This window comes from Mytilus trossulus, chromosome 4 (genome assembly GCF_036588685.1).
Source record: "Mytilus trossulus isolate FHL-02 chromosome 4, PNRI_Mtr1.1.1.hap1, whole genome shotgun sequence".
NCBI lineage: Eukaryota > Metazoa > Mollusca > Bivalvia > Mytilida > Mytilidae > Mytilus > Mytilus trossulus.
The window spans coordinates 8453292-8478111 of NC_086376.1; the positions used below are offsets into that span (position 1 = coordinate 8453292).

Sequence of the window (24820 nt, forward strand, 5' to 3'; positions counted from 1 at the left end):
GTAGGACAGTCAGGCGGTGAAGGACAGACTGACAGCCCAGAACAGACAGGTGGCGTAGAACAGACAGCTGACGTAGGCTTTAATGTTGGTGGAGGACAGACAGGTGAACTAGGATATACAGGTGACGTAGAACTTAATATTGAAGGAGGACAGACAGATGACATAGGACATACAGGTGACGTAGGATGTAATATTGGAGAAGGACAGACAGGTGACATAGGACATACAAGTGACGTAGGACGTAATGTTGGAGGAGGAAAAATAGGTGACATGGGACATACAGGTGAAGTAGGATGTAATGTTGGAGGAGAACAGACAGGTGATATAGGACATACAACTGACGTAGGACGTAATGTTGGAGGAGGACAAATAGGTGACATAGGACATACAATTGACGTAGGCTGTAATGTTGGAGGAGGACAGACAGGTGACATAGGACATGCAGGTGACGTAGAACGTAATGTTGGAGGAGGGCAGACAGGTGACATAGGACATACAGGTGACGTAGAACGTAATGTTGGAGGAGGGCAGACAGGTGACATAGGACATACAAGTGACGCAGGACGTTATGTTGGAGGAGAACAGACAGGTGGTGAACAGATAGGTGATGAAGGACAGACTAGTGATGGAAGACAGATACATAGTGGAGGACATATAGATGATGGAGGACAGACAGAAGATAACAAAATTCAGCAAGAGACGAGCGGTAAATATATATTCAAAAACGAATACAGCTTTATAACACAATTAGTATTATTTGTTTTTTTTTCTATTTCAAATTAATGTTACAAAACAATTATAATAGTCAAGATCAAATCTTAGTACAACCTGTTTTAAAACTTAGTACTCCCTTGGAAAAAATATCATTTTCAGGACAGATGTTATTGCTGAATATTTGTTATTAGAATTATAACATAAACATAAGCCTCTGTTATAATTTAATTTATTATCAAAAGCTGGAAAAAACAATAAACTCGGACGTACTTTTAAAACAAGATAAACAATCGTCCGGTGTCAGAAGACAAATTATCTTGAGCAAAATTTAATTCCCAAATGTATACTAAGTACATAAATATAATTATATATAAATATAGTTAAGAGTTTTTTTCTCCATTGATGAGTGTTATAATCGGCTGCTTCTAGTTTGAATTGTTCAAATTTTAACTGTGACGTACGTTGCATACTTTTCACAGGAATAAAAAGAGATAATTTTATTAATTTTATTTCCTGCCTCTTGTGATAGGGTACTATTTTATGATTCCAAAATATGTGTTGTACATGAGACTGTGTAAGTGTAAATATATGGTTTCTCCTTGTTTAAGAAATAATGTATGGCTCAGGCCATGTGAACGTTTACAACAAACCTTCAGCGGTAGCGTTTAAATTTCTATGACGTCATGTTTTGTAATGACATTAAATGCGCCAAAAGCATTAATATTAATGGATTGTGTAGGTTTTTTTTCAATTGCAATTTTTAAATCAATAAAGTCGGCAAAGCGTTTGCAAATAGGTTCCGATACATGTGGATTTCCATTGGATGGATATTATAACATCCATTTATATGTATATCACTGAGTGTGTGCTAAGTATATATATATATGTCATTTATCACGGTGTTGTTTAAAAGGCGAAAGAAGAACGTCATCTTACAATTACAAACAGTCGCTTCCGTTTGCCGATTTTGTCGAAGTAATGTGATATGTCTCGTATCGATATCCTAAATTCAACGTTGCTGTATCAAATTCAAGTATGTATCTTTTAGTGCATTTCTTTCTACCACAAACGGTTTAGCGAGCACACGTGTGTATCATTTGTTTCATACATACGTTTGCAAAGTTTATTTAAACTTTGACAAACTATACACTCGCTGAAAATACAGTTGTCATTTCTCATTTGATAGTACAAACGCTGCATTTCTTTCTAATTTTCACATTGAATCCATCATCTATAAATATTTGTTCACTAGAAAATATTGATTCCAACAAAGGAAAAAAGAAACATCAAACAATGTTACAAATTACTGAAATTTAGGATTTACCACATTTCTTTCATTGCTTCTATTTTCTTTACAAAAATTTCATCATCACTATTCATGCATTCGTCTGATGAAAACGATGAACTGACAATATATTATATATATGAACAGACGAGTGAAGTCCTGTTAGTCAGAAACATCTGCTACAGAAGTTATTTTCCACGTTTTAAGTTTAATTACAAACAATATGTGCATCCGTACTTGACAGTTTAAACAGGGTTAAAACCACTGATATAAGGTTGCATATGTTTCTACTTTTGTAACGTTTAAAAAACTATAACAAACGGCACACAACGTTTACAAAACTTTTGTTAGAAAGAAATGCACTCTAAAATAGTCAATAAGTAGAAAATTTTGAACTTTGAGTAGAGAAAACTCGTATAAAACGTCAACAAAATACCGGTATTCCGATTACAACATGTTCAAAGATTTTGTACAACTGTTTTGTTAAACTATATATAATTGTGTCTGTAGGTTTTAACAAGCAAAATTCAATTAAATAGAGGCAACAGTAGTATACCGCGGTTTGAAATTCATAAATCGAATGAGAAATAAGCAAATCCGGATTACTAACTAAAACTGAGGGAAACACATCAAATATAAGTGGAGAACTTCGACATAGGGATTGTCTTCCGACTATAATTTCCTTTTGGTGGAGCAGGTAATCAACAACCTATTTGTTTCTATCAATCACATACGCTTCCCGAGTTGAAATTATATAATACATGTACTTATGTGAGGAAAATGAGACTCATACAGAGCCTCTAGATCTCCTCTGTAAAATAATTCCGTACATCCTGAGAATGTAACGAGAAATTGTGGAACAGCGTTACGGTTTTAAAATAAACATTTTAGAAAGGTAATTCTATTAAAAAAAAAGAAACTGGTGAAAATAACTTCAGAGAACAATTGAAGGTCTTTGTATTTATCTCAGATACTTTTGGAATTGTAAAGACTTTATCTCCTATACATTTCTGGAAATATGTTGGTTAAAAGTAACCGCGTGGAGACCGAGTATATTCCATGTTAGGTTTGTAGATGGGGCTTCTTTCACTACAAGGTTAAAAGTGGTGTTACGTCCTTTCAAAAACCAACTACACGATGTTGTGGAAAATCTTAAAGGTTTCAACAGACGAAACAATTGTTGTTGAACGAAAGAAATACATTCATGAAATACGTTTAAATACGTTTAAAGCTTACACGTTGTTATTGTTTGCATTTGTTTTTGTATAGAACATTGAAGTAGGTTCTTAATTAAGTCTTTGTAAGAATCAGGCAATTTAGGTGAAATTCAAAACATGATGAGAAAAACCACCGATCTTATCATGCTATGTTATACTAATCATCATCCTGAGTTAAAAATAATTGGTTTCTCGTTTGTGTGTGTCTGGTTATATCAAATAACTTTGCTAGAATGATAGCAAATTACAGAGTTATCTCCCCTGGTTCGTTAATTTCTAGTGCATTTCAACCAAATTGTATCTTCTTTTACCAGAACAGAAAACGGAAATGAATGTTATTTTTTACCATGACTACATTTTATGAACAGAAATCAATGTCAAATTGGGTGGGTTTATTTGGTCATGTTTTCACCACTGCCAGATTCTTAGGCAGACTGGCACTTAATACAAACGGTATTGAAGGCTTGGTAACGTTGATACGCCACTAGTCTTATTACCAGTGGTTAAGATATTCGTTAAGATAAATTCATTACATTGTGTGCATGTAACCTAATACGATATGTATGGGGTTAGTAAATTCAATATGGTGATTATTATCTTTCGTATTATGTCACTGGAACACTATATAACAGTTGGCGAGTTAGGTTTACGCAATATGACATCCGTGCCATATAAGAGCTTACTTGCGAGTGACAACATGGAAACGGTTTCTAATTACTTCTGATTGAAATGAGGTCAACATTTTATGTTTTCAGTTAAGAAACTGCTACTTTGAGTTTCACATTATACATTTCTTAAATAAAACTTTAAAAAAAAATTATGTTGTAATGCATTCATGTATTTAAAAAACAAATACTACATTGACTTATTTTGGTTTTCGATTTACAGAAAGACACTTCCGTTTACCGGTTTAAGTGTCATATATCTCTTCACTAAGAGTAAAAGATTTCACGGCTTTATTTTGAAGTAATAATGAATTGGTTCATAGATATAGGAAGATGTGGTGTGAGTGCCAATGAGACAACTCTCCATCCAAATAACAATTCAAAAAGTAAACCATTATAGGTTAAAGTACGGCCTTATGCATGTATGCATACGTTTTTATGTTTGGAAAAGGGCTGTCAAGAGATAATGCTTTATCATTCGTGTATTAAATCTCAAAATGCTATGTCAATGTCTTGCATTGACTTTAATTAGTAGTTTCCAAATAATAAATTGATGAAAACTTATAGTGTCTATGGATAAAAGAAGACTATTGGCTAGGTTCCATACGTCAATAAGGCATACTATTATTGGCGGGGTTCATTAATGTTTGAGATCTCACAACTTCCCTCCTTTAAATCTTGATGGACCAGTAGAAAAAAAATCGGACATTAATTCAATATAACCATCAATTATAGATACTCAAATTTTGTATTAAAGGTTGACTGCTATAGCCATGAAAATAATCACAACACACGGGATATAACATTCTTATTTTTTTGGGTAGAACTGATATTTATTATCGATCTGGGTGCGTTCGTTTATCTAAATTTATGATAAACAGATTGATTATACATTTATACCACATTCTTGTGTAGTGTATTAATTGCTTACCACACGTAAAAATTATGCATTTCAACGTTAAATGTGTGTACATATCTTGATATTTAGGTATCTTACTTTTCTACATTGAGTTTTTCAGCTTTAACGCAGTTTCATACATAATAATGTATCATTTAACATATTTAATATAACAGATCAGGCCTTGACAATTTCAGCGTCCAACTTCCAAGATCTGTTGATATGGGCAATATTAGTCAACAGGTCAAACCTAGCAACTATCTTTTGGATGAAATGCAAAAATCAACTATGCAAGTATTTAGTTAATATGATTATATTGGTGTTTCACACTATGCACACATATGTGAATAAGTATATAAAACATTGTAATCTATAAAAAACATATACGAAAGAAAACTTTCCGATGTAAATTTAGTAATATGAGATACATGTATAAAGGGATAACCATAAATCATTGAAAACAATTGTGATATTTGCAACGGTTAATTTGATCATATACCAATTAAGGGCAAGCTATTCAATAATGTTAAAACAGAAACCAAAAAACTATACCAGTCGCCAACTGTGATAAATCCAGACATTCAGCAATACAAAAAAAAAATTATATATACAGGTCATATTATGTCAATCTCATGACGCTTCTTATTATGTCAAAATCAGAAATATTCCAAACGGTGGCGATAGGTGTGTTTTTGTGTTCTCTCAGTTGAAATCACACAATGAACTATTCAGTAAAAGCATACATTTGTATACCAAATAAGGACAGGAATTCCTCTTAGGAAACAAAATTATCATGAAGACGTTTATGATGCCCATGTTATAAAAAATTAAAGAAATGACAAGTCATTCTAGGTAAGGATACTATCAATATATTCAATTGATAATATTGCTTTTTTTAAATTCACAATTTTCAGTTGAAACTAAAAAAAATATGTTTTTCACATTAACAGTTGCATTAAAAGATCGCCGTTATCAAAAAGAGGGAAAATACCAGTATTGGTTAAATATTTACCAACAACGTAGGAAACTGAATTTTGAATATAAAGTTTTCTTTATTTTTTTTAATTTATTTTCTTATTTCATAAATATAACACATGTAGGTCGATCGTGTTGCGTACATGAACTATACACTTTTGTGACGAACGAGTTATATTGAGAAAATTTTAATGAGATAGGTACGGAGTAATTTCTTACCAAAAAGGATACTGATGGCATTAATATTTAATAGAAGATGAAAGACTGTATATATGTTTTAAATACGTTTGTATAGTTCACGCTCTTTTCTTTACACAATACCATATTTAATAACAAGTAAAGAATCAAAAAAACATCTAGACAAGTAGGACCTTTGAACTTATTTATGTTCTAAATTGATGCATTCTCGTCACCTGATCTGTTTATGTTTTTTTATTTTAGTGTGTGCACTATTAGCCAGTTGTGTGTACAAAAAAATGGCACGCAAAGTAAAAAGTGAGAGAGATCAGTCATTTTATGATAAAATGATGGAACAGTCTAGGTATTTACTCCATTTTTATAAATGAATTTAGGATATTTTAGAACAGGAATGTATCCCTAGTATGGGGCATGAAAAATATTCAATATCAATTATTGTAAGAGTTGTATATTATTTCACTCAACTTAAGATGTGAAGCGTTGTTTTGATATGTTATATACTACATTGGATAATTGTTCTTAACATGTCTCCACTTAAGCACATATATTTGAAATGTATACAAAAAACACCATGAATATTACATTTTTAGATTGTATGAAGAAAGAGCAATAAATTTGCAACAAAGGCTCTACGAAGACGATGCTAAGCTTGCGATGGATTTAGTTGTCACTGAGGACACAGTTTGGGATATCACAATTAGTCCATTGGAGTGTGCTTATAACCAATGCATGCTAGACTTTCTAGCTCAAACTTGTCCACAAAGGTGTCTCAACAAACTTTGGTATAATGGAATGGGTGCAAGTCTTAGAGGTTTCTGGAAGGTAAATCATATGTTTTATATTTTATTTATGTATAACGAGAGTAATTTAAATTCTGTTGATGTTATTTCTAAGAAAATTTATATTGAGTTGATTTTGTTGAATTGTGTATTATAGTTATCAAAGGTACCAGGATTATAATTTAGTACGACAGATGCGAGTTTCGTCTACATAAGACTCATCAGTGACGCTCATATCAAAATGTTTATAAAGCCAAAGAGGTACAAAGTTGAAGAGCATTGAGGATCCAAAATTCCAAATTTTTTTGTGAAATTGATTCGGAATATTTTTCAAACTGGTCTTGTTGAGAAATAAGACTGGATGTTCTTTGACATAATTCTGGTTCCTCACATTTCTGCTCAGACACTGGTGACGTTTTACAAAGTCTGAGTAGGAGCTGCAAGCTCTTGAATACCGAATAACTTGATAAATGTATATCCTGTATGCAGGTAAAGTTGGTATATTTGTACTAAGGTGGGAGAAATTGATAGGTTCAAATTAAAATCGTTCCGTTAGTCATTGATTCTGGTACTGAAATGACTCTATATGTCAAATTCGAGGTAGAATCTAAAATTGAGGCAGATGCAGTGGTATCTGTTGTTTCTTTAATTCTAGTTCTTGTGGATATATTAATGGAAACCAATCAGAAAAGTTCGGATTGCTAATGGAAAGAATATCATTAATATATTTGAAGTGAAATTAAATAACTTGGCTTCTTCATTTTGACAAGTGTCTAAAGAAACTCCGATTCATATCAATATTGAAAATAAGAAGAGGTCGGAAAGGAGTAGCGCACAGTTCGTTCCCAAAGGAATCCAGAGAATTTGTTGAAAAAGTCTATGTCCAAATAAAAAAAATAAGTTGTCAATAAGAAACTCAAGCATACTGATTAATTGTTCCTCTGTGTAGCATGTTCTGTCCTTTTTTCGCTATTAACATTATTTCTTTTAGACGAGTTTTCAATTTTATATGGGGAATGGTGGTAAACAGGATTAAAAAATCAAAATTGTTGAATGAAATAATTACTGAATTAAAAAGACAGAAATGACTGAGGTTTCCTTTACTAATAAAAGAGGCTCAATAAACAATAATCTCCTGCAACAAAACAGCTTCGTCTGAATTAAAGTATCAAAATAGTCACCCAATACTTTGTCAGCTGTTAATTCACTGACCAAATGGTAAAAAAACTGGAGTATCCTGCACCTGGTGTCGGTAATTTCAATAGAAATGCTACTGAACTCGTGTTTTTTTTTGTACTGGACTTCAGATGGAATATAGAATTATTTTTGAATTATCCAAAAATGATTTTTTTTCTGTGTTTTTTTTTTTTGGGGGGGGGGGGGGACTGGGGGGGGGGGAATTAAGGTATACATTACACTCACAAAATAGGAGGGGCATATTTTCAGTAGGTTTACATTTTTTCTGGTTAAAGGGGTAATCTGTTATTGTACAAGCTGGTTTCAAACTTTTCTTAGTAAACTCATAATTATATAAGTATATTGTGAGTAGTTTGCATTTACACCACTTGGTCGAATACTAAGGATTTTCGTACCACAGGCAAAACTTACACGAGCCGTTCTTGAAATTTTGGGTTTTCAATGCTGTTCAACTTTATACTTGTTTGGCTTTCTTGAACTATTTTGAGCTGATCGTCAATGATGAGTTTCCTTTAAACGAAACGTGCATCTGGCGTATAAAATTATAAACCTCATACATTTAATAACTTTTGAAAAAATAGGGAATGGTGGTATTCAAGGTTGAAATTTTTTTTTTAAAGAAAAATTTCAGAAAAAAAGACCTTGATTTAAAATTATCAAGAAGTTCTATAAAGTGTTTGAGAATCCACATATGGTTCATACCACTTTGCGAGTAAACAGTGTCGCAGTTTTCTGTGGACGGACTTTTGGTCAATCAATGGACAATTATTTTGTGGAACATGCAGATGAGCCGTCAATGTACCGTTGTTTGTACTTAATTTTGTGAAGTTGAGGTATCCAATACAAACAAGGCGAGTCCTCTGATTTGTTGTTCAATGCAATATTTATTGAAGCCATCAAGGACTATTTTCAAAAGATTCCCTTTTAACCTATTAAAGCAACATTGTGTTAGGAATATTGAAACAACAGCGCCCATCATACAGGAAAAAAAGTCAGAAGTTTATTCACTTTTAAAACTGTTTAAAATTGTAAAAGGTGAAAAAATCAACTTTGCATCATGTAAAGAATCACTCTCTGCGTTTTTTTCTCACAAAAAAGATACCTTATTGGCAATATATTTGTATCTTATTTGACTGTCGTTTTAGCTGACCTGGCCCAAAGGGCCAAGTGAGCTTTTCCCATCACTTGGCGTTCTTCTGTGCAACTACTTGTCTAAATTTAACCACATTTAGCCACAATCATCATTGGGGTATCTAGTTGAAAAAATGTGTCCGGCGACCCGGCCAACCAACCAAGATGGCCGCCATGGCTAAAAATAGAACATAGGGGCTAAATGCAGTCTTTTGCTTATACCGCAAAAACCAAAGCATAAAGAGCAAATCTGACAAGATAAAATTGTTTATCAGGTCAAGATATATCTGCCCTGAAATTTTCAGATGAATCGGACAACCGGTCGTTGGGTTGCTGTCCCTAAATTGGTCATTTTATGAAAATTGTGCTGTTTTTTGTTATTATCTTTAATATTATTATAGATAGAGATAAGCTGTTAACAGCAATAATGTACAGCAAAGTAAGATTTACAAATAATTTAACATGACCGAAATGGTCAGTTGACCCCTTTAGGAGTTATTGCCCTTTTTAGTCAACTTTTAACCATTTTTCGTAAATTTAAGTAATCTTTTACAAAAATCTTCTACTCTGAAACTACTGTGTCTAATTAATCCTAACTTGGCAACAATCATCTGTCGGATATCTAGTTTAAAAAAATGTGTCTGGTGACCCGGCCATTCAACGCAGATGGCCGCCACAGCTAAAAATAGAACATTGGGGTAAAATGCAGTTTTTAACTTATAACTAAAAAACCAAAGCATTTAGAGCAAATCTGACATGAGGTAAAATTGTTTATCAGGTCAAGATCTATCTTCCCTTAAATTTTCAGATGAATCGGACAATTTGTTCGGGTTGCTGACCCTGAATTGGTAATTTTAAGGAAATTTTGCTGTTGTTGATTATTATCTTGAATATTATCATAGATATAGATGAACTGTTAACAGCAATTATGTTCAGCAAAGTAAGATTTACAAATAAGTTAACATGTCCTAAATGGTCATTTGACCCTTTTAGGAGTTATTACCCTTTATAGTAAAGTTTTAATCATTTTTCGTAAATCTTAGTAATCTTTTACAAAAATCTTCTCCTGAAACAACTGAGCCAAATTAAAACAAACTTGGCAACAATCATCTTTTGGGTATCTAGTTTAAAAAAATGTGTCGAGTGATCCAACCAAGATTGGCGCCACAGCTAAAATGTAAAATAGGGGTAAAATGCAGTTTTTGGCTTATAACTAAAAAAAACAAAGCATTTAGAGCAAATCTGACATTTTATAAAATTGTTTATCAGGTCAAGATCTATCTGCCCTGAAATTTTCAGATCAATCGGACAACCCGTTGTTAGGTTGCTGCCCCTGAATTGGTAATTTTAAGGAAATTTTGCTGTTTTTGGTAATAATCTTGAATTTTATTTTAGATATATATAGATAAACTGTGAACAGCAATACTGTTCAGCAAAGTAAGATTTACAAATAGGTCAACATGACCGAAATGATCAATTGACCCCCTAAGGAGTTATTGTCCTTCATAGTAAATTTTTAACAACTTTCATAAAATTTGTAAATTTTTACTAACATTTTCCACTGAAACTACTGGGCTAAGTTCATTATAGATACAGACAATTGTAAGCAGCAAGAATGTTCAGTTAAGTAAGATGTACAACACATCACCATCACCATAACACAATTTTGTAATGAATCCATCTGCTTCCTTTGTAAAATATTTACATAGACTAAGGTGAGCGACACAGGCTCTTTAGAGCCTCTAGTTTAATTAAACTAATTGGATGTATACTCTCACAAACATGTTTAACCCCGCCGCATTTTTACGCCTGTCCCAAGTCAGGAGCCTCTGGTTTTTGTTAGTCTTGTATTATTTTAATTTTGGTTTATTGTGTACAATTTGGAAATTAGTATGGCGTTCATTATCACTGAACTAGTATATATTTGTTTAGGGGCCTGCTGAACGACTCCTCCGGGTGCGGGAATTTCTCGCTACATTGAAGACCTGTTGGTGACCTTCTGCTGTTGTTTTTTTATTTGGTCTGGTTGTTGTCTCTTTGACACATTCCCCATTTCCATTCTCAATTTTATTTCAAACTGTCTTTGAATGGAGGCTTCTAATGTTACGGGTGGGGGAGTAAATTTTTGTTATACTGTTTTCGTGGACACTTAACAGTATAACAATTTATGCAACTTTCTTTTATAATGATAAAAAAACAAATGGTAAAACTTTTGTTTATTTATTGTATAGAAAACTATTGACACATATCCATTATCTACATTGGTCTTTTATAGAAAGGATTCTTCACTGGATGCTGCTGTTGTTGTAGCTATGGATGCAGATTGAGTTTAAACCGTAAAAACTGTTTAAGATGTGTTCCTATGAAATTTACCTTCCTGTTGCCACAATTTTTTAAAAGTCCTTTAGCAAGATTTCTAGTGCATTATGTGAGTATATATGTAACGTATTTTTATAGATGTCCTTATTATCTTGATTTTAATTCCTCCTTCGACATGCTCGTCTGAATTTTAAGTTTTCCTTAGCAAAATGTCTAAATATATATAAGACACATATATATAAAAAAAGAAGTTGTGGTATGAGGTTCAATGACACACGAGACCAAAATGACACAGTAAACAAACAAACTGTGATATAGGTTTGATTGCTCGCAGTGACTAGTTATAGTGTTTTGCAAAGAATGTTTAATAACATATATAACAATATCAATTGAATAATATTTATTATAATTTTACATAGAATTGACGTTTCCATATAACAAATGATCCAACACATCATTTCATGAAAGTGAACCTACACTCTGGATGATCCGTATTTATTGGACATTTTGAACAAAGGCGATCAACTTCAAACTAGTACTGGATGTATAAGTTACTGAAACTCTTCGGTGAACTGACAGCTCAAAACTTTCTGTAATTAATATAACGGAAGCAACCCTTTAAATTGCCAAAGAATTTCACCTGCCAATATTATACATACACAGCTACTTTTGCATAGGTACTTTTTCTGTACTAAAAAAATGTAGTACTGGAAATTTACTTTTAATATTTAGTACTATTTCTTTACTTTTAATATTTAGTACTATTTCTTTACTTTTAATATTTAGTACTATTTCTTTACTTTTAATATTTAGTACTATTTCTTTACTTTAAAACTATTGTAATAATAGGTACTTGTAATATACAGTACTTGATTTGTAGTAAATATTTTGGTACAGAAATAGTACAATATTCCATGTTTTAAAATCATAACTTTAAGAGATTGGAAATAGAAAAACTTTAAAATGCAGAAAAGAGAACGGTAGTAACCAAAAATCTGTAGCACCTAAATTTCAAGTACAAATAAAGTACTGTAAAATACAGGTACCTAAATATTACAATAATTTTAGAGTAACAAAATAGTACTAAATTTTGAAAGTAGATTTCAAGTACTACTATGCAAAAGTAGCTGTGTATATTTAGTTCAATCAAAATAACCCGTTTCACCACTAGTCTGGTCGGAATCAAACATATATTACATACAATAACAATTTCAAACACAGAGAAAATCCCTTAAGGCAAACGATTGATTGCTTGTTGGTTGCTTAACGTGAATATCAAACGAAAAGAAATATATTTATCACCAAATAAAAGAATCAATTTTCCATATGGCCGATCTATACAAGTATAAATTTGCACTTTCAATACATTTCCTCATAGATAAAAATAAACGTTTGTACATTCGGACAAATTTTGAATTTGCACTATTATATTGAAATAAGTTAATAATACTTGTATAGAACTGTTTGAAACTTTAGGTTACCAATGCTCTACAATTTGGTCATGTACTTGGCCTTATTAATTGTTTTTATTCAAGCATCACTGATTAGTCTTTTTCTAGCAAAAATGCCCCTCTGATATACAAATTGTTTAGTCTGTCTTTTTGTCTTTGATAAGTTTATTGAATCACCGACAAACAAAAAGTTGTGTACTCCTAGTTCGTATGAGAATATGTCATAGAACTCGACTCAACAATATAAACAGGCACATTTTAATTCAGCTTGTATTATTGGTAGCTTTTTCATTGATGCATTGTGTGTCTCACGTTTTCATGAGATCCTATGAGATGACCGTCGTTTTCATGTTGGACTTCATATTGCATAGTCTTAAAATTTTTGTGTAGTTAGTTGTCTTTTCGACTTTTGTGCAAGTACCAATATGAAATTAGATTTTCTTCTTTGTTTGAGGTATGAATGACATATTGGTATTATCCACCTTTTTTTCTTAGCTCACCTGGGCTAAAAGGCCAAGTGAGCTTTTCGCATCACTTGGCGTCCGTCGTCCGTCGTCGTTAACTTTTACAAAAATCTTCTCCTCTGAAACTACTGAGCCAAATTTAACCAAACTTGGCCACAATCATCATTGGGGTATCTAGTTTAAAAAAATGTGTGGTGTGACTCGGCCAACCAACCAAGATGGCCGCCATGGCTTAAAATAAAACAAAAGGGGTAAAATGTAGATTTTGGTTTATAACTGAAACCGAAGTATTAAGAGCAAATCTGACGAGTGGTTAAATTGTTTATCAAGTCAAAATCTGGATGCTCTGACATTTTCAGACAAATTGAATAATCGGTTGTTTGGTTGCTGTCACTGTATTGGCAATATTTAGGAAATTTTGCAGTTTTTGGTTAATATGTTGAATATAATAATAGATAGAGATAAACTGGAAACAGCAATAATGATCAGCAAAGTAAGATCTACAAATAAGTCAACATGACCAAAATGGTCAGTTGACCCCTAAAGGTGAAATGGCTCTTTAGAGTAATTTTTACCAATTTTTCGTAAATTTTTGTATTCTTTTACAAAAATCTTCTCCTCTGAAACTACCAGGCCAAATTTAACCATACTTGGCCACAATCCTCATTCAGGTTTCTTGTTTAAAAAATGTGTGACATGATCCGGCTTCTCAACCAAGATGGTCGCCATTGCTAAACATAGATCATCGGGGGTAAAATATAGATTTTGGCTTATAACTCTGAAACCGAAGCATTTAGAGCAAATCTGACATGGGGGGTGGGGGGGGGGGGGGGGGGGCAGGGGAGTAGAGGGGGTTATTATTTATCAAGTCAAAATCTAGCCGCCCTGAAACTTTGAGACAAATTGGACAATCGGTTGTTGGGTTGCTGTCCCTGAAATGGAAATTTTAAGGAAATTTTGCACTTCTTGGTTAATATGTTGAATATTATTGTAGGTAGTGATAATTTGTAAACAACAATAATGATCAGCAAAGTACGATCTACAAATAAGTTTACATGACCAAAATGGTCAGTTGACCCCTTAATGAGTTATTGGCCTTTATAGTCATTTTTTAACATTTTTTCGTAAATTTTTGTAATCTTTTACAATAATCTTCTCCTCTGAAACTACCAGGCCAAATTAAACCATACTTAGCCTCAATCCTCATTGGGGAATCTAGTTTAAAAACTGTCTTACATGACCTGGCTTATCAACCAAGATGGCCGCCATGGCTAAAAATAGAACATAGGGGGCAAAATATAGATTTTGGCTTATAACTCTGAAACCGAAGCATATAGAGCAAATCTGACAGGGGGTAAAATTGTTTATAAAGTTAAGACCTGTCTGACCTAAAATTTGAGACAAATTTGACAACCGGTTGTTGGGTTGCTGCCCCTGAGTTGGTAATTTTTAAGGAAATTTTGTCATTTTTAGTTATTATCTTAAATATTATTGTAGATAGAGATAAACTGTAAACAGCAATATGTTCAGTAAAGTTAGATCTACAAATAAACCAACATGACAAAAATGTTCAGTTGACCCCTTAAGGAGTTACAGCCCTTAACAGTAAATTTTTAACAATTTTGATATATTTCGTTAATTTTTGTAAATTGAACAAAATATTTTCCTCTGTAACTAATGGGCCAAGTTCATTAAAGATGAAGATAATTGTAAGTAGCAAGAATTTCTAGTAAAGTAAGATCTGCAAACACATCACCATCACCAAAACACAATTTTGTCATTAATCCATCTGTGTCTTTTGTTGAATATGCACATAGACCAAGGTGAGCGACACAGGCTCTTATGATCCTCTAGTTTGTTCAAATTTACATTTCATAAATCATATCAATAAACATCCTTTACAATCCTCAATTATACCCTTGTTTAGATTAGTTTTAAATCTTTTTCGTTTCATGTTTTTCTTTATTGATGTGAAACTGGCCGCTTTCATTAAGATTGTAATAATCAATTAAGTTAAATAATGATGATTGTAAATGTTCAAAAAATAAAATAGACATAAAAGACACAGTTTAGATCAAGAAATTGACAATGACTGAATAAGGGTCGGTTGAAAACAAAACTTTAAGACAAAAGAAAGAATTTAAGCTTCTCAAATTGAACTTCGCATTTCTAAAAACATCATTTGTCTTTCATGCCTTTAATGACAATTGAATTGAACAACAAATAGGAGGATTTACCTTGTTAGAATCAGATACCAAAGCTTCACAAAATTTCGTACAAACAACGGTACATTGCCTGCTCATCTGCATGTTCGACTAAAGAATTGTTCATTAGATTGGCAAAATTATGCCAGCAGTGAAAGAGGACCTACAGAAATACTATGAATCTGTTTACTCGCGTAGTGGTATTAACCATATGTGGATTATAATAAAATTCTAAAGAAATTCTAGATAATTTTAAATTTCGATCTTCTTGAAATTAGTTCTATCAAAACTTTTGTTCTTCAACCCTGTATACCACAATTCCCCATGTTATCATGAAAAATCGTCTAAAAGAAATAATCATTAATTCTTTCAACATAATACGATAAAAATGTATTGCTATGGGATGCTATAAGGTGAACAAAAGGTAAAACAAGCTACGGTAATCAGTATGCTGGAGTTTCTTATTGACAATTTTTTTTTTGATTTGGAGGTAGACTTTTTCAACAAATTGTAGGCATTCCTATTTCAACTAAAAGTGCGCCTCTCCTTTCCGACCTCTTCTTATTGTAAATTCACACTATTGTGATATTTTTATTATTCCAAAAAATGAGACAGGGATATAATCACAATAATTTATACTTGCATTTCTTTTTAAATGAATTAGACATGATTTTTCTCAATATCGCAAACATTTGAATAGCATTTTTGTCTAAAATCACAAAATCGCAATAACAAATGCACGCAATAATTTCTGAGGTAACAGTATATTCATATAAATCGGACGTCCGTCAGGCATTTGTTAAAACAAGAAGATCAAAGAAGTCAGGTCATTTAATATCACATTTAGATAAATTTCTACCTTGAATTTGACATACACGGTCATCTCATAGCGTGAGTATATGACAAACGAGACGATATTTATTTTTAAATTATCAATTTCCTCCAACCTGAGTAGCAATATACCAACTTAGGGTTAGCGCTATAGAACCAGGATTAATCCACCATTTTCTACATTTGAAAATGCCTGTACCAAGTCAGATTATGACAGTTCTTGTCCATTCGTTTTTGATGCGTTTTGTTTTTTGATTTTGCCATGTGATTATGGACTTTCGAAATTGATTTTCCTCTGAGTTCGGTATTTTTGTGATTTTACTTTTCACCTGCATATGGGAATTATATTTCCCAACTCATTTGATATTCAAGAGCTTGCAGCTCCGATTCAGACTTTGTAAAACGACACTAGTATCTAAGCTGACAGTAGAAGATTCCAAAGGTATGTTAAGGAACGTCTCGTCCTTTTTATGAAAAATGTTCTTCGAAAGGTACTAAAATATAAATATTCCTTATCAACTTCATAATGATACACGATGGTGTATGGTCTAGATCTTGAAGTATAGATTCTGGGTAAGTCATGAACATTTGGTGTAAAGGTTGTTTATCAAATATTCCTAATCTATCTTCCGGCATGTTAATTATTGTTTTGTATAAACGACTGTTAACGTCTATATTTGCAGGGACCATCGGACTTTAGCGTATTGAAGCATCGCACTTTAGCGTAGACCATCGCACTTTAGCAATTTCTGACGTTGTTTAATATCTTAATTATGTGTTATAGTATTCTTTTATTTGTGTTTATGAATATTTCTTTTATTGTTCAGTCTTTTTGATACATATGACGTGGCTGTGTATTTATACATCCCGGCATTGTGTTATGTTGTATGATAATTTTAGTAGACATGTAGGAATCTAAAGTGCAATGGGGACGCTAAAGTACGATGGTCACGCTAAAGTGCGATGCTTCAATACGCTAAAGTCCGATGGTCCGTGAAAATATAGACGTTAGAAACGTAGTTTGATAATGACGTTAACAGTCGTTTATACAAAACAAAAATTAAGATGCCGGAAGAAAGATTAGGAATATTTGATAAACAACCTTTACACAAAATGTTCATGACTTACTTGTCATCAATTTATACTTAACCGTTCTTTGTCGGCTGAAGCACAATGTTTGTTTTTTTCGATTGCTGGAAGAAAGACTTGTCTCTTACCATCGACTATTTTACTTTATAAATACAAAGTAGTATACGCATACTTATCCTGCTTTTATTTGAAGCAAACGGATACATTTGAATTATTGTTCATAAATCTTCGTGATACCCGTTTATATGCTGTCGATTTTAGTGAAAAGTAACATCGGTAAAATAGAGATACATGTTATCATGCGTGAATTATAAAATCATCAGCTAAAACATTAATTTTTTCTGTACATTGTAGTAAAATAAAATATGTATGTGTACTCGCTACAAAAAAGGAGAAAGCACGCGGCTGTCGCATTTAATTGAAGCTTGTACAAGTAAATGTTGCATATTGCATTTGTTATTTTCAATAATGACTGTAAGGGAGGTCGTAACATAATTGTGAACGGCAATCTCCACTGATCCAAATATTCAATATGCTCCGAATTGTAAAACAATCATTTCACCTGAAATATAACATTTTGCGACACATATATATAAATTACCTGTTTAGCAATTATTTCGTGGTCGGTCTTCTAAATTTAGAAACAATCACTTAAGCCTACCGGTAAATTATATAGCCTACCACATATGTTATACCTTAGCATACTATCTTTTGCAAAGACTATTTTTTAACCTCGATGTTTTAAACCCCGGAGTCTTACCCTTTTGGTACATCGCACTTTAGCGTTATAGACCATCATACTTTAGCGAACAACCAACCATCGCACTTTAGCGTGATATACCATCATACTTAAGAAAACAACCAACCATCGCGCTTTAACGTGCGATACTTCGTACTTTAGCGAAGACCATCGCACTTTAGCATGAACATCGCACTTTAGAGTACCATCGCACTTTAGAGATCTATTGCACTTTTGAGTACTACATATATCTCCCAGTTTATACGATATTACAGGGATTTTATTTCCTATCACGATTTCATTGATAAAGGGTTGCTGCTCACAAGGAAGCTTTTTAACAAAGATTTATAAGTAGTGAAGTAGGATTTAACCTTCGACATTTTTTCGGACGCCATCACGAGTTAGTTGACCGTTATGGAACATCTGTTGCGTAGATTATTTAGGATATTTTCAAATTGATGTAATTCCGTCCTCTTTGACCTGATTTATTCACGGTATTTGACTACTTGGCACAAAAAACAATTTATTGAGAAGAATAAATCAATACAAATGTGAAAAGCATGGAAATTTTTTTTCCCATAACGTAGTCTCAACTTTGCTTTGTCATCTATGTTGGAGCAGAAACACAATTATATAGTCCAGTAAGTCTAACAAAAAATTGACTCTCACCTTAAAGTAATTGCAACAGAAGGTTTTTAAGTATTTAATCTTGAGCATAACATACCAAATAAACACAGAAATAAGTCCAATAAAATCTAACTTGAAGAAAACTAAAAAAAAAAGATTTTAAAATTGAAATGGGAGATAACTCTGCCAAAAAAGTCAGAAATATCCTTAACATTTGAAACAAAATTATAACTTTAATGCTTCTTTTCAACAGAATGTATTGATTCTTGATATTTTAGCCATCTTTAGAGTATACAAAACAACTCTAAAAGGGTTTTCATATCTTTTATTAAGCTACAGCCTAGATTTCATAATTCATTAGTTGACCATTTATTAGATTTTTATACGCCCATCTTTTAGACGGGACGTATTATGGTATACCTTTGTCCGTCTGTCCACCCGTCCGTCCGTCCGTCCTTCCGTCGTCCACACCTCGGACAATAACTCAAAAACACTTTCACCAATTTCCATGAAACTTAAGTGAATTGTTTATATCTATTGACGTAAGCTCCCTTTCGTTTTTATTTAATTTCAGATTTTTTCAGTTTGGATTTATGGGGCTTTATTCATAAAAAAGGGGGCATTTTAAACACTTCGGACAATAACTCAAAAAGGCTTTCACCAATGTCCATGAAACTTTGGTGAATTGTTTATATCTATTGGTGTAAGCTCCCTTTCAATTTTTATAAATTTCAGATTTTAAGTTTTGGATTTATGGGGCTTTATTCATAAAAAAAGGGGGATTTTTAATACTTCGGACAATAACTCAAAAAGGCTTTCACCAATTTCCATGAAACTTAAGTGAATTGTTTATATCTATTGACGTAAGCTCCCTTTCAATTTTTATAAATTTCAGATTTTACATTTCCGTGTTATGAATTTTTATTGCTTGAAGCATAAAAGACAAGTTAAAAGAGCAACGAAGGTATCATGCGCTAAAGCGCAGCCCTTTATTCATCATGTCAAGGTAAAGAATCTCAAATTTCACAAAAGTAATTTAGCTTATATTTTTCTTTTTTGGGTTTAATGTTTCTTTAAACTGGGTCGGTCCTGAACAAATAGAATTTACAGATACCAAACAGTACCAAATATTTACATTATCTTTTCAAAATTAAAACAAATTTGCCAAAAAAACCCAAAATTAAACCCGTTAACACCTCACTTTTTGTTTATTTCTCTAGCAGGAGATTATATGATATAGTCAAATACGAACTTTTAATCCCACCAAAGTAGCACACTTTACCTGAATTTGAAAAAAATCAACCAAAAAATGACAAATAAAAAGTTTTTGCGGAGTTATCACCCTTTTCAATGTTAATTTCCATAAGAAATTAAAAATGCTGATTTTGAGTTCTTACTGCCATACTCACTGCAGTCAAAGAAGGACTCAAGAAATATTCCAAAACGGCATATTCAAGAAGAGGTGTTAATCAGATGTGGATACTAAAAAAATCAAAAGAGTTATTGGTGAAACTACAATCTCAATCATTAAAACATTGTACCAACATTAAATCCTTTGATTTTTCAACTTTTATACCATTTTCCAAATACTAAACTTGAAGCTCGACGGAAAAAACTCATCAGCTTACGTTTCTTTAACAAAAGGACACTAGACAATTTAAATATCTAGTTTTAGGCAGAAATTCAGCATACTTTGTGAAAAATCATACAGAGTCAACGGAAAAAAAAAATAACCGAAGAGGATATCATTGCCATGCTGAACTTTTTAATTAACAACATTTTTGTTGAATTTGGAGGTTTGGTCTTCCAACAGACTATTGGAATTCCAATGGGTACCTCTACTTGCAGATTTGTTTTTGTATTTCTATGAAACATAATTTATCTAAGGGCTTTTACAGAAAGGAGAAAAAAATAGCCCAGTCTTTTAATTTCAACTTTCGGTATATTTGTGGCGTAATCAGATTAACACGGAATCCTTTTATATCGGTAATCCCATAACTAACAGTCATTTACAGTATGTACAGTTAATAAATACCACATTGGAATAATCCGTCTTTTTCTTTCTAATTCAAATGATAATACTTCTATACTTCTGTTACCACTATTTTACAATGATAATTATCCATAAAAACCCTAAAAACCCTAAACTTATATACTAAAATCCTAAGAGCATTCTAAGTTTTAGAACAAACTATAATTAACTAGAGAAATGATAAATAATCTATTTTTACTAACAGGGTAAATTCCTGAATTTTCCAACACTTTGTAAAACATAAATATACACAATTACTTTTACTATCCATCTAGAATATTCTAGTATGATTCATTTACTATAATTAAAATAACAATGTAATATTACATATAACAGTGTCAAATAAAAGTCTCCCCCAAAGGTGACTGGGGTATAGAAATATGGTCACTCGGTCTTCTCCCGACCGGCAGTAAAACGCTTGCCGAAGTGGGGCGTCCGTTTGGCTGTGCGGGATGTATAAAGTTCGCATTCACGTCCGGTCAGAAGGGAGACGTTAAATCTGATGCCTCGGGTAAAGAAAATTCCACGCCCTTTGCACGTTAAGAACCCTTGCAACGACTCCTTTGAGGGGTCCGTAGGTGGCCTGTTGCAAGGCAAAATTTCTGTCCCTATCCAAGATACCCTTATTTTTCCAGTGGCAGTCCAAATTTCCCCGACCATCATCCCAGGTGACCTCTATCGTATCAACCTACCTATTGTATTTATTGTGAACATGTTCTCGTCCTGAATACGCATGACACATTTGCCACTGGACGTTAAGTAACCAACAATCAATCAATCGATTAAATAAAAGTCCAATGTCTTTACAATTGCGTACTATTCGCAACAATATTGATGATGTACTGTCTCTAATTATAATAGATTCAGTGATCACTTACATTTAATATATCCAAGTAAACTTGAAATTAAAGATACTACCGACACAGACAAATCTGCTTCATATTTAGATCTTTTTCTCGAAATAACTACTGTATCTGTATCTGTATTTGTATCTTCATATATTCTGCTTATATAGGCACACCTTCAGTACGAAGTAATAAATCCAATATAAATCCAATCACCAATAGAATTAAAATACAGTCTGTACACAATAAAAATATGTCAATATATTCCTTCACCAATATCACATATTAAGTCTTATTCACGGAATTTAGAATATATTTACTTTTAATTAATAATAACTTACAGTGCACACACAACTACTACTTAGCTAAATTTGACTTTCTTAAGTTTATCTGTCCATCATTTAGGAGCTTGTATCTTTGCATGTGCAGGTTATATATAAGTGTTCTACAAGCAGGTTCAACATGCAAGCTTATAAAGCTACATAAATCACTAGTATTGCTGCAAGCACAGAATTTCACAAGATAGTTTGGATTAATTATTACATGGATTACGTTTATATCCAAACAAATGTTAAATAGTTCTACCAATCTAAGACATTGCTCACGTTTCACTTTTAAAAGCCTTTTTCTGTACGGTTCAAGATGAATACAAGAGATAAGAAAATGTTCAATCGTTTCGTCTTCTTTATTACAAATTTTGCAGGTGGCTGATACCTCACATTTGTTGAATTTGGCTCTATTTGATTGCAGTATGTAATTTCCTGTTGCCACTTTGGTTCTAATATGTATTCAGTTGATGTCCCTGCAGTTTGAGGTGATTGTTTTGATCTTGGCACATGCGATATGTTGTAAGCTTGAAAAACCCTCTGAATTTTCATTTATCTTTTCTCTCCAATAAGCATAAATTTGCCTTGTTATCAATGTTTTCAATTGGAATTTGCCAAGAGGGTAAGTTAGGAAATTCTGACAGTTTGGCAGATCATATTTTAGGCATATTTTCTTTATTTGTATGAACCAGCTTTTACTTGTATGCGATTTAAAAAGCAGCTGTCTTTCTGCTAATCTCCATTCAACTGATGTTTTGTTAGCTCTGGTGATATTTCCAAAAAGTGTTAAAGCTTTAAGGTGGATTTCAGCTTCAATTGGTAGCATTACACTTAGTATATATATAGCAGGGTCAGCTGTTTGTTGAAATAAATTTAAAGAGATAATTTATTTAATAATTTTCTTCTGAAATTGGTGGATTGTGTCAAAAATGCTGCCTGTCGGAAGTAGTATTTCCATACCATAGGTTAATATAGGCATAACATATGTATTTAAAAGAGTTATAGCTGTTTCAGGATCTAATCCATTCCTCCCATGTAAGCCTGTGCCCATTAGGCTATATAATGATCCTCTTGCCTTTTTTATGTTTTCATCTACAGTTAATTTTGCCGAGTTTTTCTGACACTTTTGTATACCAATATGTAAGGAGTGATCTTCAACTGGCATAGGGTTATTGTTTATATGCCAAAAATGGTCCTCTATTTCAATCGATCTTGATGAAGTGTTTACAGGTAATATTACACTTTTTGTTGGTTGTAAAGTGTATCCTCTCTCCTACTAAAATTGACAGCAATATTTACTAGCGTCTGAAGTTCTATTGGATTGTTTGCTATGATAGCAACGTCATCAGCACATGTTGGAGAACAGCAGCTAAAATTGCCTATGTGTCCACCTATTCCTGTGTCACATAAGAGGTTTAGTAGAGGGTTGACATGCAACTTGTACAGATCAGCACTAATGGCACCGCCTTGACGTACGCCCTGTTCTATTTCCAATATTGCTGAAGTTTTATTTCCCCATTTTATACAAGATGTTGCATTTTTGTATAGACTGTCTATCAATATTATGGATTGATCAGAGATTCCTGTTTGATATAATCTCCTTATAAGATTTGAATGTACAACCACATCAAATGCTGATTTACCATCAAGTAAAGCTATATATGTTGGTAATTTGAGATCTTTACTTTTACGCTCAAACTTTTCAATAATTAATTCACATAACAGAGGGGTGGTGTTCTCAGTAAATCCTCTTTGTAATGGATTTTGTTTCTCCAGGATTATAGGGTTTTCCCGTAATTCAATTATCTTTTCAATGATTTTGGAGTAAATAGGTGTGACTGTTATTCCTCTATAATTTTTCGCATATCTTGCATCACCCTTATTCTTAAATACAGGAAATAGTGTACCAATTTTCAAAATATCAGACATACAGCCTAGTTCAAAAGATCTGTTGATAAGTAGTTGTAGATATTGTTGCAATTGTTTACCACCATATATGATATTTTCAGCGTTTACAACAAAGAAGTCGGCATCTTTATTCCTGTTTAGACATGATATTGCTTTTGAGATCTCTTTTTTCTGTAATAGGGTTATGCTTCAAACGATCTTTACATATATCAATTGTAATTTTAGCTTCTTTTCAATAAGATCTAAGTATTGAGTGTCATAATTTTGATTCGTTTCCTTTTCTGCAAGCTTATGAAAGTGTGAACGCCAGCCTTCAATGATATTATCGTTGTGATAGGTATTATCATCTACATGTAATTGATCTATAAATCTAGATAATTTTCCTCTTTGACTTTTTATAATTTTACAAAACGTGTGTCTGTCTGATGTTCTAGCATCATTTAGTTTTTGACGTTCATTTATTCTACGTTTCGCTACTTCTAATCTTCATTCTTTAGGTAGAATGTACGTTGTTAGTTTCTTTTTTTTCAGATATATGCTATCAGATTCTTTTGGACGTCCATTTAACTTCCAGTCGTGAAAAGCAAGTTTCTTCTTTTTGATAGCTTCTTTTATGGCATCATTCATTACTTGTAGTTTAGGTCTTTTTTCCCCCATTTTGATTGCTGGTGCAGCAGCTTTAGTAGATTTAACGATAATTTGATTGAGAGTTTTGAAAGCATTTGTTACATCTTCTATTGTTTTTATTGTTGGTTTGCTGTCTGATATTTCTGAAGCAATAAGACTCTCAAATAGCTGTGTATCGACTTTATCCCATTTGATCTTACATTTGACAGAAGTATTACTTGAAGTGATTTGTTTCACTGGATGATGATATTGAAGAATCTGTTTGATTGGATAATGATCTGATACATTAGATATTATGT

General features: G+C 32.6%; 1 protein-coding gene across 1 annotated transcript; it reads right to left on the reverse strand.

Moving 5' to 3' along the window:
- Positions 1 to 23222: 23222 nt before the first annotated feature.
- Positions 23223 to 23915, reverse strand: LOC134714431 (uncharacterized). Its single transcript, XM_063575672.1, has one exon. The coding sequence runs from the start codon at positions 23913 to 23915 to the stop codon at positions 23223 to 23225; it is 693 nt and encodes a 230-aa protein (XP_063431742.1).
- Between the last annotated feature and the right edge of the window lie 905 nt (positions 23916 to 24820).

What these genes read in the sequence shown, in the direction of transcription:
- LOC134714431 (XM_063575672.1), bottom strand. Translation starts at nt 23,915, where the DNA reads ATGTCTGATATTTTGAAAATTGGTACACTATTTCCTGTATTTAAGAAT.